The sequence below is a fragment of the Pan paniscus genome, chromosome 1 (genome assembly GCF_029289425.2).
Source record: "Pan paniscus chromosome 1, NHGRI_mPanPan1-v2.0_pri, whole genome shotgun sequence".
Classification (NCBI taxonomy): domain Eukaryota; kingdom Metazoa; phylum Chordata; class Mammalia; order Primates; family Hominidae; genus Pan; species Pan paniscus.
This window is the reverse complement of record NC_073249.2, coordinates 175,498,451-175,514,819: the sequence shown is the minus strand read 5'-3', so window position 1 is coordinate 175,514,819 and position 16,369 is coordinate 175,498,451. Positions and strand designations below refer to the sequence as shown.

The 16,369-nt window shown below is 38.7% G+C and overlaps 1 protein-coding gene across 3 annotated transcripts in view; it reads right to left on the bottom strand.

Moving 5' to 3' along the window:
• Positions 1-2,140: 2,140 nt before the first annotated feature.
• Positions 2,141-16,369, bottom strand: part of EPS15 (epidermal growth factor receptor pathway substrate 15) — a 164,972-nt gene continuing 150,743 nt past the window's right edge. For all 3 annotated transcript variants that reach the window (XM_034965094.2, XM_034965105.2, XM_034965099.2), the window contains 4 exons: positions 13,658-13,734; positions 11,570-11,732; positions 8,873-9,057; positions 2,141-4,571 (listed from right to left, as the gene is read on the bottom strand). In XM_034965094.2, coding sequence (XP_034820985.1) covers positions 4,425-4,571; positions 8,873-9,057; positions 11,570-11,732; positions 13,658-13,734 — 572 coding nt within the window. In that variant the 3' untranslated portion in view covers positions 2,141-4,424. The remainder of the gene's footprint in view (positions 4,572-8,872; positions 9,058-11,569; positions 11,733-13,657; positions 13,735-16,369) is intronic.

The window sequence follows — 16,369 nt, the reverse complement described above, 5'->3', positions numbered from 1 at the left end:
TATGATAACACTAATAATCGTAAGTGCTTTCATGTGTCAGAAACTGTTCTAAACCCTCATACGAGTTAAATACAAGAATGAATGGGAAAATGTTTTATAAGATGCCATGTATAATATAGGTTTATTCCATTAATCCTCAAGAACAGTGATTACATGGATTATTTCTTTTGTGACACTGCTCCTCTGACTACTCATCATTAACAGGAATACAGAGTAGTGGTTAAAACTCTGGAGCCCATCTCCTAGGTTCAAATTCCAGCTCTACCACTTACTAGCTGCATAACTGTGGCCTAGTTTGGGTTCCTCTTCTGTAAAATGGAGAAGATAATAGTACCTGTACCTTTCATGGTTACTATTGTGAGGATTAAATAAAATTAATAGTAAAGCATTTAGGATCATGCCTGGAGCTTAATAAATGTTATTTATTATTATTTATGATGTCCTGTTCCTACCATTTCCTATAAGTAAATTTTTTTTTCACACAAAATAAAACAAAGCATGGTAAACTGAGAGTATCACGCTTAGGACTAGACAGACCAGGGTTCAATTCCTGGCTCATCTTCTCATCAGCTGGATGATTTGAAGCACATTATTTTAAGGTTTTTGAGACTCAGTTTCTCCATTTCTAAAACAGGGGCTAATAACAATATCTACTACTTAGAGGTATGTGAAGATTAAACAAGAAACAAGAAGACACACATAAAATGCCTAGTAGAGTGCTTCATATGTAATGTACATTCAACAACCAACAGCTCTTTTCACTAATAGTAATACTGTGGTTGAATTTGCTTATTTAAAACAAATAATAAAAAGTTATCAAAGCTAAATCCTTTACAACAATCCTGTGAGTTAAGTACTGTGATGTACATTAGATGAGGAAAATGAGGTTCAGGGAGGCGAAATAACTTTCTCAAAATCATCTTTACGTTACATCCTCAAAAATGGCAGAAAGAGATTCAGTCCCAGTACTGTATGAGTTTTTCAGAACACAGTGCCTTCCAAAAGTCCATGTCACAATTTTTTTTTTTTTTTTTTTTTTTTTTTTTTTTGATACAGAGTCTTACTCTGTTGCCCAGGCTGGGGTGCAGTGGCACAGTCTTGGCTCACTGCAACCTCCACCTCCCAAGCTCAAGCAATTCTCCTGCCTCAGCCTCCCAAGTAGCTGGGAATACAGGCACCCGCCACCATGCCCGGCTAATTTTTGTATTTTTTATTAGACAGGGGTTTCATCATGTTGGCCAGGTTGGTCTTGAACTCCTGACCTCAGGAGATCCACCCACCTTGAACTCCCAAAGTGCTGGGATTACAAGCACAATGTTTTTTTTTTTGAGACAGGGTCTTGCTCTGTTGCCTAGGTTCTAGTACAGTGGCGCAATCCCAGCTTCTTGCAGCCTCACTGGGCTCAACCGATCCTCCCACCTCAGCCCCCAGTAGCTGGGACTACAGACACGCACCACCGCACCTGGCTAATTTTTGTATTTTTTTTGTAGAGACGGGGTCTCACCATGTTGCCCCAGGCTGGTCTCAAACTCCTGGGTTCAAGGGATCCTCCCACCTCAGCCTCCCAAAGTGCTGGGATTACAGGCATGAGCCACTGTGCCCAGTGACAAATTCTTTTTTCTTTTTGAGACGGAGTCTCACTCTGTCACCCAGGCTGGAGTCCAGTAGTGTGATCTCGGCTCACTGCAACCTCTGCCTCCTGGGTTCAAGCAATTCTCCTGTTTCAGCCTCCCGAGTAGCTGGGACTACAGGAGCGAGCCACTATGCCTGCTAATTTTTTCGTATTTTTAGTAGAGACGGGGTTTCACGATGTTCACCAGGTTGTTCTCGAACTCCTGACCTCAGGTGATCTGCCCACCTTGGCCTCCCAAAGTGCTGGGATTACAGGCGCGAGCCACTGTGTCCTGCCTACAAATTCTTATGTTTTAGGCACTGTCTTTACGCATATACGTTTCATTTCTTTCATAAAAGCACGACATGATAACCAAAAATAATAGTTTACATTTATTATTTATTCTATACCAGGTGCTGTCCCAAACCCTTTACATATATTAATCTGTGCTGATTGTATGTACCTACTCCTCCTTGGACACAGCATGGACATAATCAGAGAACCATGCAAAACTCAATTGCAAATTGGATATATGGATGGGATTCTTTATTATTACTTAAAGTTTACTGTTCTCATAATTACAGGCTACAACTTAGAGGTTTGAAACTTTAAGAGAAAATTCTATAAAGAGAGCTCAAATAAACATGAATCAGTATGTAGAAGACATTTAAAACTTTGTAAGTAGTGCCACTTAGCTCTGGGCAATACTTATCTGTCCTTTTCAAGCACAGGCCCTGGAGCCAGAGTCAACAACATAAAATACCACAAACGACTCTAAGACATTCATCCTACACAAGCGAGCACATATACATATATATTTATATAATATATACATACTTTAATATTATGTTGGTCCACGGGGTATACACATTTTAACAAAAGATAAAAATCTATGTAATCCAGTTAAACATACATAAGATTAGGATACATTTATTACATTGAAAGTTGGTGCTTATAAGTTATAGATATTTAATATTTGAGTTTAATTAAAATTTTTTTGGAAGCATTTAAACATTTGCTTATTTTCCCAGTGCAAAAGAAAGTTGTTCAAGTCAACTTACCTTTATCCTAAGGAGTAAGAGGAAGAAAACAAACAAAAATACCACCTATCACAACTCCCAGTCAAATTTTGCAGAAAATCCTTAGGTCACTGGATTCGTTTATCAAAATTAAGCCTTGTGATTATGATTCAGCCCTTGCTTCATATGTATGACTTTTATGCAGAAATGTTTCTATTTACAAAGGTAGAAAAAAGTTAGCAGGGCAAGATAGTGGTTTAAAGTTTGTTTTAAACTGTAGGAGTCTAATTGTGTAATGGAAAGAAAACAAAACAAGCACCATTTCAAGAAGAAATGAATTGGATATTTTGGAATTTATTTATAGGCTAGGCAATAAGTTACTCAGATTAACACAGATCAATACCACCTTGACTTGGTGACCCAGAGAATTCTAATTAGATTTTAGGTGCATTTTTCTTTATCTTGGTATTCAATACATCATCTAAGTCAGTAACCGTGTTAAACAAAATTAAAATGACAAGTTACAGCTTACTTCACAGTCTATTTCAAATTCAGCTTGTCCACTAGGTCAGTTTTACAGGAGATGGTCTTTTAACATGAAGAGGTTTGATAATCTGGCAGGTCTCTTCTCTCCCAATTAAAAAAACAAGAGTTTTTTTGCTAGCTTGACAATTTTATAGGTGAAAAACATGAAGTGAGTAAATAAACTAAACCACAAAGATGGACAAAAAGCAATATGATATAAAACACATCACTTTTTCTATTTGTATTCAGTGAAAGTTTTTACATTTCAAGTAAATGAGCCTTCATTAAAAAAAAAAACAAATATATATGAAAAATTAAAGTACCTTCCAGTTCTAGCTTGCTGAAGTTTCTTCTGCAAAAGTACAAAAATTAACCCACTAAGAACTAAACAGGACAGGGCCACGGCAAAGGCAGAATGGCTGCCATGTTAAGACTTTTGCTTGCCTTATACTGATGGGTATATTTTAGGTGATAAATTTTCTCCACTATCTATCACTTAAAATGAACATTTTCTTACAAACTTTATTTGTAAGAAACTGATTTTTATTAATTAGCAAACACACTGAGAGGTATCTGTTGATCTAAAATTCTCTAAATCCAGATAAATCTTTTTAAAAATTTATTTCACACATGAGGCTTTAATATTTTTAGTTAGGAAAAGATCGAATCTGAGACTATAATGGTTCAACCTAAAGCATCCCTTTTCCATAGTGGAGTAAATCTGTGCAAAATATTTTTCCTTATCTCTAAAAAACAAATTAAGTAGAGGAAATTTAAAAATGCACTTTAGCCAATTTGCACCAATCATAAAAGAAATAAGATATTCTTTCCCTTACCCTCACTCAACCATTCCAATCAGGGGAGAATACTGCAAACTTTAAGAACCTCACTGGCTATCATCAGAATAACTACAGAACAGGGTAGTGCAGGGTGAAACTATTTCTCTATATTCCAGAAGGCAGAAGCTTGGGTGCTCTAGCTTTACAAGTAAAATAGCACAGGCAGGCAAAAGCTCACAGTAAATGTATACCAGAACAGGGGCCTAAGTGAAGGTGAATTTGTCTGACTGGGTTACGGCTTTTATAAGAAAAAAAAAAAAAAGACGAATCTGTTATGAAGAAAAAAAAATCCTAAAATTTTGTCACATTTACAGGAATCTCAAACCTTTTGTATTCCCATGCTCACAGGTAGTTTTGATACACATTGTAAATAGTTTCAGTATTCAGGAAGAAGAGTACTATATTGTTGCCAAAGAACAAGAGAATTCTTCATGCTTCTGATATCTCAGATTTGCTGAGTGCAATAGCCAGTTCTAAGTCTTCTTGTTCTTGCTGATTTAGTCGGGCAAGCCTCTGCTCTTCCTCTCTCTCACTTTCCCTCTTGGCCCATTCGATCATATCTTCTTCAGAGGGATACTGCCATTTAAAAGATCGATGAACAAACGAATAAATAAATGAGTAAAGCAAGTAAAAAGAAGGAAAAATAGTTTTTACAAAAGGACACCTGAAGGACTCTGGAAATAGTCTGGTTACTTGTTAATTCTTTTTTTTTTCCCCTGAAAACATGTTTAATATTAATCAGTTATTAAGCTATAGTTTAATTTAAAAAATTAATTCAATCTATAGATAGAAAGTCTATAAAACTAAATGTTAAAAATGTCACTAGGCTAGATGTGGTGGCTCATGCCTGTAATCCCAGCACTTTGGAGGCCGAGGCAGGTGGATCACCTGAGGTCAGGAGTTCAAGACCAGCTTGGCCAACATGGCAAACTCACTCTCAACTAAAAATACAAAAATTAGCTGGGCATGGTGGTGGTGCCTGTAATCCCAGCTACTTGGGAGGCTGAGGCACATGAATCACTTGAACCCAGGAGGCAGAGGTTGCAGTGAGCCGAAAATGCACCCCTGCACTCCAGCCTGGGTGACAAAGTGAGATTCCATCTGAAAAAAAAAAAATATATATATATATATTTTTTTTTTTTTAATGTGATATATATCTCACTAAAAAAAAGTAGAAATGCTTATAGTAGATTAGAAGATTTAAAAACAGGACAGGGCTAGCCTTTTTGACCTAATGTAATGTAAAACATTTACCACTTCAACTTTACTGAGACCCTCACACAACAAATCATTTTTAACTTAATCCCACTGGTAGTTTCCTAACCCTTAATGTGTAAAAAAGCTAAGAAGCAAGAAAAAAAAAAAAAAAAGCTGATTTTGCTATACATCATATTAAAGTATTGGGTATACTAAGCAAGATGTGATGTAAACCTAATCTTTTTTTTTTTTTTTTTGAGACAGAGTTTCGCTCTTGTTGCCCAGGCTGGGTGCTATGGCACAATCTTGGCTCACCACAACCTCCGCCTCCCGGGTTCAAGCGATTCTCTTGCCTCAGCCTCCTGAGTAGCTGGGATTACAAGCATGCACCACCACGCCCGGCTAATCCTGTATTTTTAGTAGAGATAGGGTTTCTTCATGTTGGTTAGGCTGATCTCGAACTCCTGACCTCAGGTGATCCGCCCATCTCGGCCTCCCAAGAACCTAATCATATTTTATAAAAAGCATTTTGAGCCAGGCATGGTGGCTGACATCCGTAATCCTAGTACTGTGGGTGTGGGCCAATTGCTTGAGCTCAGAAGTTCAAGAAGTTCATCTTGGCAACATGGCAAAACTGTTTTTACAAAAAAAATTAGCCAGGTGTGGTGGTGCACATCTGTAGGCCCAGCTACCTGGGAGGATCACCTGAGCCTGGGAAGTTGAGGCTGCAGTGAGCTGTGATCATACCACCGCTCTCCAGCCAGATCGACGGAGTGAGCCAAAAAAATAAAAATAAAACAAAAAGCATTATGAAGATTTCTCCAGGCTTTGGGAACTTTTAGACCAGTCTAAATAAAATCTTAACACTCATAATTATTATGTTGGGGAAATATTTTTATCTACCCCAAACAGCAACCTTGGCAAATACTAAATTAAAAATTCTAATTGGTTTCAAGTCTTGTTACATAGAAAATCCTTCATGAAAGGATGAAATAAAATACACTGTCAGGCTTTTGAAATGGTAGTTTTTTCCCCTAGGGAATTAAGCAAAACTTTGAAACGTGTAATGCTTAACCACATCTTTCACAATGAAAAAAGAAGATGTTCTTATTATAAGCTGTTTTTTATTATACTATATTGAGATTTTGGAGCAAAATGCCTCAGCTGTTGTTCAAGACTCCTTCCAACCAGATTTGTGTTTTTTTTGTGTTTTTTTTTTTTTTGAGGCACAGTCTCGCTCTGTAACTCAGCTTGAGGACAGTGGCACTATATCAGCTCCTGCAACCTCTGCCTCTGGGGCTTAAGTGATCCTCCCACCTCAGCCTCCCTAGCTGGGATTACAGGCATGCACCACCATGCCTGGCTAATTTTTTTATTTTTAGTAGAGACGGGGTTTCACCATGTTGGCCAGGCTGGTCTCACACTCCTGACCTCAAGTGATCCGCCCGCTTCGGCCTTCCAAAGTGCTGGGATTACAGGTGTGAGCCACCCCGTCTGGCCCCAACAAGAGTTTGACTTGCTAAAACCATACTTAAGATATTAAATGCCACAAACTACCAGAGGGTTATTTTACACTAAGAGAATTATAACCTTCTAAAAAGGCCAATTTTTGATTCTCTGCTTGAAACAAATCAAATTCCATCTAATGAAAGTTAAGTCGGGCTGGATGCAGTGGCTCACCCCTGTAATCCCATCACTTTGGGAGGCCAAAGCAGGCACATTGCAAGATCAAGGGATCGAGACCATCCCGGCCAACATGGTGAAACCCCGTCTCTACTAAAAACACAAAAATTGGCTAGGTGTGGTGGTGCGTGCCTGTAGTCCCAGCTACTTGGGAGGCTGAGGCAGGAGAATTGCTTGAACCTGGGAGGTGGAGGTTGCAGTGAGCTGAGATTACGCCACTGCACTCCAGCCTGGCGACAGAGCAAGACTCTGTCTTTAAAAAAAAAAAAAAAAAAGGAAAGTTAAGTAAGGCTGGGCGCGATGGCTCACACCTGTAATCCCAACACTTTGAGAGGCTGGGGCCGGTGGATCGCCTGAGATCAGGAGTACAAGACCAGCCTGACCAACATGGAGAAACCCCATCTCTACTAAAAATACAAAATTAGCCAGGTGTGGTGGTGTATGCCTGCAATCCCAGCTACTCGGGAGGCTGAGGCAGGAGAATTGCTTGAACCTGGGAGGTGAAGGTTGTGGTGAGCCAAGATCGCGCCTCCAGCCTGGGCAATAAGAGCAAAACTCATCTCAAAAAAAAAAAAAAAAAAAAAAAAAAATCAGTATAATTCTGGCACTTCATTTTTACAATATTCAAAATATTGATTCCTATTTTGCTCCTTCATAGTCAAGAGAAGCCACCAGAACTTAGAGTACAGATTCAAAATGTGGGAGCTCAGTTGTCTTAGTTGCATGCAGATTCTTTTTTTTTTTTGGAGACAGGGTCTGGCTCTGTCACCCAGGCTGGAGTACAGTGGCATGATCACGGCTCACTGCAACCTCCACCACCTCAGCCGCCCAAGTAGCTGGGACTACAGGTGCTTAAAGCACTTTGGCCTCTTAAAATGCTGGGATTACAGGCGTGAGCCACCACGCCCGGCATGCATGCAGATTCTTGACTACCTCCCTTCTAACTAGAAACAGCTGCAGGAATAAAGCAATTGGTTGAATGGCCCAATGCTACACTGAGGAGGGAAATATTAGGCAGAGTTACCTGGCCACTAGATCTATTTCCAAAATCATCTCAAGGGCATAAGGTGATAAATAGAAGAAAATTTCTGTTTTATAGAACAGGCAATGATAACGAAGGTTATTTTGCCTGAAAAAACTGTGAAACTGAAAATTTGTTACCCAGTCTAAGAATTTTATTAAAAAATAACTTTTTTTTACTGAATAATGATGGAATATATGACATTGCTTTATGTCTCTCTAGACTGATACCTCCATGGCTGGTTGCCCCATTTCTGTCATTTTATAGGCCCTGCTTAGGCTGTTATCATGGCACCCTTCCACTGTTTCTAACGATCTTCCTATTTTAGACGTCTCTGAAAGAACGCAGAGTAAACATGAGAAGTTAGTGAATTAGAGCCCTCCAAATAAAGACTGTTTAAATCCTGACAACCATTTATTTATTTATTTCATAAAACTGGCATTTACATTTTTAAAAAGCTACTATGTAAGTTTAATAGTTTTACTTTCTATTCAAAGAATCTCTGGCCCTATCCTCTCATATAATATTTGCTGACTGGTCTCCAGAAATCATTAAAACTTTATACACAAACACACATACACAGCTGCAAATACACAAACTTATTACTGGCATTATTCATCTAGTGGGCAGAGAGCAATGACTCTGTAATTGTTCATTAAATCACCATCACCCATAACCATCCACAAAATAATAACTGTTAGGATTTTACTTACATTACCAAGACTAAGAGAAAGATTTACAAAACAACTTGTGTATATGACAAGAACTGGGACTACTAAAATCATCTGTGCGATGGAACAACCGTAGAACTGTCAAAACAGGATCAAACAGAGGTTTTGCTTGGGGGAAGAATGAAAGATCATTTTTAGTATCTTGGTAAATTTAGTTAAAATGATGCAAACTTGGCAGACTCCAAAATAATCTCTGAAAAATCTTTAAAGATTTTTCCCCCAAACAGCTCATTCACAGTACTTACAGCACTGAAGTTGGCAAAATTGCTTGGATCAGCCTCTTTATTGGTAGTGGTAGTAGCAGAAGTGAATGGATCACAAAACATTTCAGGATCTTTTTCTTTGGGGCTATCGTTGCCTGGGAAAGGCTGAAATGGATCATTCAGTTTAAAGGGATCAGGAGAATCCAATTTGTTGATGGATCTTTTCCCTGGATCAAAATCATTACAATTAATTCAACCAGTAAATACAGCAAATACAAGCACACAAGAACATGTACACAGATAGCATTAAAGTACTGTGGGTAGAGGATGATTGAGTACCTAAAACACATTCTGAATATTGTCTTAAATAGCTACACCAACAATTTGTCCTCAAATTCTTCACACACGATCTCTCAAATAGATTCCAGCTATGTGCAGCTAATGAAACAAATAGCAAAGTAAGGATGGGCCAGGAATCATATTTTTGTCCAAAGACTGAATCCCACCATCCCCTAGCCACACCCAAGCAGCATGTTCCCAAAAGCAGAGACGAATGGATTCAACAGAAGGAGAATAATAAAGAATAAAGACAGAAATGGCCTGCCTCTGCTGTTATAGCCCTCAGCCTGATAACAGTTATCCACTAGTGGCAGTAAGAGCAAATGACCTCTGAAAACTGGGAAAATTCTTCTGATTTTTCTCTAGTTCTACATACAATACCTAAGAGCATAAAATTTTTAAATTACCGTAGTAAAATGCTGCCAATTTTTTGTTATTTACTGTATTTCAAAATGAAGAAAAAATGTTTTGAAGCCCAGGGCCTAAATCTTTGCGGTTGCTGATCAAATAATCTCTGACCAAACAATAGTATTCTGTCCTATTAGTCACTCACTAATTCATTACCATTTTCAAACAAGTTCTCTAAGTCTTACTTAAACTTAGTACTTCTTGAAGAAAAGATAATAAAAATAGGGGTCAAAATATCTCCAAATATATTTTTTTCCTAAAATGCATAAGCTGGTAATAGCAATCATAACAACAGATTCCATCACTGTAGCTGCTTAGAAAAGATGCTCATATCTCAATGGATTCTTCCAATAATCCTGTGAAAGTAGGCAAAATTAGAATTACTGCCAACATTTAATAGCCAAGGGTCAGATATATGAAATTATACACTTAAGATCATAGTTAGTCAGGGAACATCCAGAAACAGAACCCAGATTTTTAGACTCCCAGTTTAGTGCTCTTTCCAACAAACCAGTCTTTTCCTTAATCTTTTTACAATGATACACAATTACTTGGATGAAGATTCTTAGATTGAGCAAAAGCACTAGCATATTATTTTACTTAAGATTTAAAAAAACAACCTCACTATTGGCATCATGTAAGTTGTAAAAACTTAAATGTGCAAATTAACCATTATTTATTTTAAAATATATTCTGATAACCTCACTTCTAGAAATATATGACATAAGCTACCTTTCCTTAGAAGGAATCACTTAACTCATTTACCTGATTTTTCAACAGATTATCAGATATTTACAATTGTACATGCAGTTCTTTCAGTCAAAGAAAAAAAACCTATCTGCTCAAGACCATGGAAAGGTTATGATGAAAAGGTAATATTAATCTGTAACTACTGAGACTGAAAATTTCCCAAGGAATGAGGTATGATTTAAAAAAATATATACTAAGATGTGTCTTCTCACATAATACCCCAACAGCACTACAACTACTCAAGGAATTATCCTTTTAGCCACTTATTATGACCTAAAAACAAAACAAACTTTCCTTTGTATAGTGCTAAACATATACATACACACACATACTAATTATACATAGAAACAAACAAAAATAAGAAACAAATCACTATTAGAAAAGAGTCTTGGCCAGGTGCAGTGGCTCACACCTGTAATCCCAGCACTTTGGGAGGCCGAGGTGGACAGATCACTTGAGGTCAGGAGATAGAGACCAGCGTGGCCAACATGGTGAAACCCCATCTCTGCTAAAAATACAAAAATTAGCCAGGCATGGTGGATCATGCCTGTAATCCCAGCTACTCGGGAGGCTGAGGCAGGAGAATCCCTTGAATCCGGGAGGCTGAGGTTACAGTGAGCTGAGATCGTGCCACTGTACTCCAGCCTGGGCAACAGAGAGAGATTCCATCTCAAAAAAAAAAAAAAAGAGGAATATTTTAAGTTAGCTAAAATACCATTTTCCTTCAAGAAAACCAATACTTTGTTTCAAATCACTGTATTGCTGAATTCTGGATACTAAAGAGGCCATATATTCTCACATTAAAGGATTTAAGGAAGACTTTATACTTTACAGGAAAAGGACTTTGAAGCAATCTTCTCTTAAATAAATTATAATTAAAACACCAAAGTACAGGAAACTGCTATTCAAATGGATAATCAATGAGTTTCCAAAAGGCAAAAAGATTTTCTTGACACTTTCCCTTTTCCATTGATTGCCTCTCTGAAATGATTAAGTTAAAAAAAAAAAAAGAAAAGAAAAAAGGTCTTAGCAGAAAGACAGCTCATGAAATTTATACATGCTGACTTCTTAGGTGCATGTCTGTAATTCGGCAGTTAGGTCAGAATGAATGACAGCAGCAGGCTTCTGACATATGTTTGACTTGTTTCACTTAAAGCCATTTATATAAGTAAGTTCCGCACAATACTTTTCAGAAAGAGAAAAGCCATGTAGTTGACTGAAGAAAAGTACCAACTCTCATACCAGGTGGTGGAGGGCAGGGTCTTGTTGGAGTTCCGATCTTTGGTGGCAGTGCTGGGGGTTCATCTTCACTTTTGACCGATGTTTCCTCAAATACATTTTTTGTAATCACTACGTTGCTGACAGAGCTCGATGTGGCTGAACGAAAAGGTTCTTCATTGTTGACCTTTGTTTAAAAAGAAATGGTTATACATGGCTATACCAAGCAAATTGTGGTAGTCATGTAGCATTCAGAATAATGATTTAAGTATTATACAGTTTTATTTATTTTAATTCTGAGAACACTGAAATTTTGACCTTTGCATTCAGGGTCCAAAGGGAGAAATTTCTGAAAAAAAAGTTATTCTATATGAGGAGTGATTCTAACATCATTACTTATTAAGATTAACAGATCAAACCAAAAACAGCTCAATCTAGATTAAAGGTTTGTCAAGCTTCAGGAAATATTCAATGCAAAAACCACCTGAGGCCCATTTTAAAGGGACTGTATGCCTTTCCGCAAACGAATATCTGATCTAAATGGTAATCAAAGGAAAAAAAATGGATTCCATACTTCCTAATGAACTTAAATATAAGATTTAATACTAATGCAAGGAAAATGGCATCTTGACAAACTATAAGGACAACTTGAAAGTCAATTTTTTTTTTTTTTTAAATTTAAAAGGCAGGAGTCTCCCAAGCTGGAGAGCAGTGGCACAATCATAGCTCACTGCAGCCTTGAACCCCTGGGCTCTAGGGATCCTCCTGCCTCAGCCTCTCGAATAGCTAGGACTACAGGTGTGTACCACCACGCCTAGTTATTTTTTTAATTTTTATTTTGTAGAGATGGAGTTTCGTTATGTTGCCCAGGCTGGTCTCGAACTCCTGGGCTCAAGCAATCCTCCCATCTCAGCCTCCCAAGATGCTGGGATTACAGGCTTGAGTTACTGCACCCAGCCTGAAAGTCAATTTTTTGAAGCAAACTGATCCCATAAAAGGATAATTTTTTTTTTTTGAGACAAGGTCTCACTCTAAGGTTGGAGTACAGTGGCGTGATCTAGGCTCACTGCAACCTCTGCCTCTTGGGCTCATGTGATCCTCCCGCCTCAGCCTCCCGAGCAGCTGGGATTACAGGTGCGTGCCGGCATGCCTGACCAATTTTTTGTGTTTTTTGGTCGAGACGAGGTTTCACCACGTTGCCCAGGCTGGTCTAGAACTCCTGAGCTCAGACAATCCACCTGCCTTGGCCTCTCAAAGTGCTGGGATAACAGGCATGAGCCACCGCGCCTGGCTGGAATGATAAATCTTAATGTGTGTCTGAAGACCCTGCCTTTCAAATATGTAACAAAATATTAACTTTTCTATAATGAATCAGACTTCACAATTTTACATTTATTTAGGCAATGCTCAACAGTGACATTTCAGGCTGGACATAATTGCATATTGTGGGGGGCTAGAGAGTGGACTGTATTAAATAGCATCCCTCATCTCTATCCACTAGATATGAGTAGCATCTCCTACTCAATTGTGAAAACCAAAAAGGTCTCTAGACATTGCCAAATGTTCCTCTGGTGGCAAAATAACCCTCACTTGAGAACCAAGGAACCAACAATCTAATCCTCCTTTTCTCTTAGCCCGAATCAATATCACAGCCACAGTGGAAAGTAAATAGTGGACATTTAGTACTGGACTTTGTGTATTAATTACCTTAATACTGGCCCTAACAACCTCAGAACATAAAATCAAGTAACCAATACAGAGAGGACGAAATAAAAACCCAGATTTTACACCTATTGACCCAGACAGTCAACAGGGGGAAAATGTGGTTCAATTGGGAGAAACATGTTTAAAAAGACAGAAGACTAAATACGAAGTTGCTAAGCAAACATGCCAATAGAAAATTATAATTACCTCTACCATCAATACCGTCTAGTTATATAAAGAAGTATGTCTACTTTATGTTATCTTTCATTTCTATCTGAAATCAACATTTGCTGTGATTTACTGAAATCAAGTTGCAACTTTGTGAGAGGACTATATAATTGAAAGGAGGATTGCTCTTTTGGTGGAAACACAGTATGTTTTCCCTTCCCATTAATTACTGTAGATTACCTTTGACAATGTGCTGAAGTCAGCAAATCCACCTCCAAATGATTCATTCCCAAAAACAGAAGCAAAGGGGTCTGTGGCTAAAATGAATAAAGAAAATAAATGAAACAGGACAGTAAGACATTTTTTTTTTGAGACAGAGTCTCACTCTGTCCACCCAGCCTCAAGAGCAGTGGTACGATCATGGCTCACTGCAGCCTCAATCTCCCAGGCTCAAGTGATCCTCCCACCTCAGCCTCCTGAGTAGCTGGGACTACGGGTATGCACCACCATGCCTGACTAATTTTTGTATTTTTTGTAGATATGGGGTTTTGCCATGTTGTCCAGGCTGATCCCAAACTCCTGGGTTCAAGTGATCCTCCTGCCTCAGCCTCCCAGAGTGCTGGAATTATAGGCATGAGCCACCAAACCCAGCCAAGGCATCAAATTTCATGTTTTCTTTTGGTTAATCACATTCAGACAGTTGAAAACATACAATCTCAAATATTAATTCCTGAATTTATGACTGACACCCACAAAGACAGACTGTATACTGATAACCCCACAAGATGTATTCCTTTGTATAAATCAACTGATGAATGATTTATAGGTAAAGTAATAGCAAATAAAGTAATGATTTATAGGTAAAGTACAGGTAAAGGAACAACTAGATGATTTATAGGTAAGGCTTTGGAACACATTTCAAATAATATAGCTCCTATGAACTTAAATCACTGCTAATAAAGACATCAAGAAGTACAAAAAGCTAATATAATACCATTAATGCCACATTTCACACTCATCCTTCAAGGCATATTTCAAATGCTACCTCATCAACAAACCCTGGAGTAACTTAGGTGTCACTACTTCCCATAGCAAGAAGTAATTTTTTCCTTCTCTGCGGCACTAATGGCATTCTAGTTTGTACCATGGTTACCTGTAATTGATTACCCTTATTAGATGGTAAGGTCCTTGAAAACAGGCAATAAGTCCTATCGAAAGAATGGACAGTCAACAAACATTTGTTGACCATATACCAAGTCTGAGAAAATAAAATGATACAAATTCCTACCCTTGAAAAAGTTCAGTCTAGTAAAAGATATGTAAACAAATAATAATAAAACAGTCTTATATGGGTTATGAAAGAGGTATGAAAAACCTGTAGTGGGAGTCACTAACTGCCTGGGTGAATCTGGAAAAGGAGCAAAGAAGCCATTACATTCAGCTTTTAAATAAAATCTTTTGAGTAAGAAATGGAGTTTACCAAATAGATAAACACGGGGAAGAGAAACCAGGCTACCAGGCAGAAGGAGCAGTAACTACAAAAGTATATTTAACAGGCCAGGTGCAGTGGCTCACGCCTGTAATCCCAGCACTTTGGGAAACATAGGTGGGCAGATCACTTGAGGCCAGGATTTCGAGACCAGCCTGGCCAACACGGCGAAACCCTGTCTCTACTAAAAATACAAAAAATTAGCTGGGCGTGGTGGTGCGTGCCTGTAATATCAGCTGCTTGGGAGGCTGAGGCAGGAGAATCGCTTGAACCCAGGAGGCGGAGGTTGCAGTGAGCTGAGATCATGACACTGCACTCTAGCCTGGGCGACAGAGCGTGTCTGTCTCCAACAAACAAACAAACAAAGTATATTTAATCAATGTTTCACAGGCCTGAGAAGTTGTTTCTTCCATCACATTGCACTTACCAAGCAGACTAACATTTTCAGCTGGAATGAATGATCTACTCTGAGATAGGCTTCACCCATTCAGGTGTAAGGGCTACCAATAACGTCAAAGAATGTTTATAGGAATTGCTGCCTGATACAGGAAGATGGAAAGAAACAAAGCAAACAGTTGGAAAGGAAGGCAAGGAAAGAACTGCAAAAGAGAAGGCAAGACAAAGAGGCACAGAAAAGTTCTCCTCAGGCCGGGCACAGTGGCTCACGCCTGTAATCCCAGCACTTTGGGAGGCCGAGGCGGGCAGATCACCTGAGGTCAGGAGTTTGAGACCAGCCTGGCCAACACGGTGAAACCCCGTCTCTACTAAAAATACAAAAATTAGACGGGCATGGTGGCACACGCCTGTAATCTCAGCTACTCAGGAGGCTGAGGCAGGAGAATCACTTGAACCTGGAAGGTGGAGGCTGCAGTAAGCTGAGATTGCGCCACTGCACTCCAGCCTGGGCGACACAGCAAGACTCCGTCTCAAAAAAAATAAAATAAAATAAAAAAAGAAAAGATCCTCAAACTATTCTTAGAACAAAAGTGTGCCTATCCGCCCATTTGGATGTGTAAAGTGTGCCCGTATCTCTAAAAATGAGTATATCTTGGACATAAAAAGAGGAGCAAAGAAGATACACTATTTTTGTTTGCTTTGTCACCAAACATTTCGTCACCAAGACAGCTGTAGGCAAAGGGTAGCCCAAGTGGGAAAAAGGAGTGAGTGGAAGCATAGAGAAATCAGGCCTTTAGGGATATACCAGCAACTCTGATCCTGAAGAGGATGTTGGGAAGTTCAGGGTTATAGGAAATCCTATAATTCTAGCTATAAAAGATGGCCTTTTCATTGATACATATCTGCTGAATCCTCAGCCTAGGGCCCAGCCTCATCATAGGTAGTTTCAGGGTTTCCCTTCTTTCTGTCCTTTTCCTGTTATTTTTCTTTTTTGTTTTTTTTTTTTTTTTGGAGATGGAGTCTCGCCTGTGTCACCCAGGCTGGAGTGCAGTGGCACGATCTCGGCT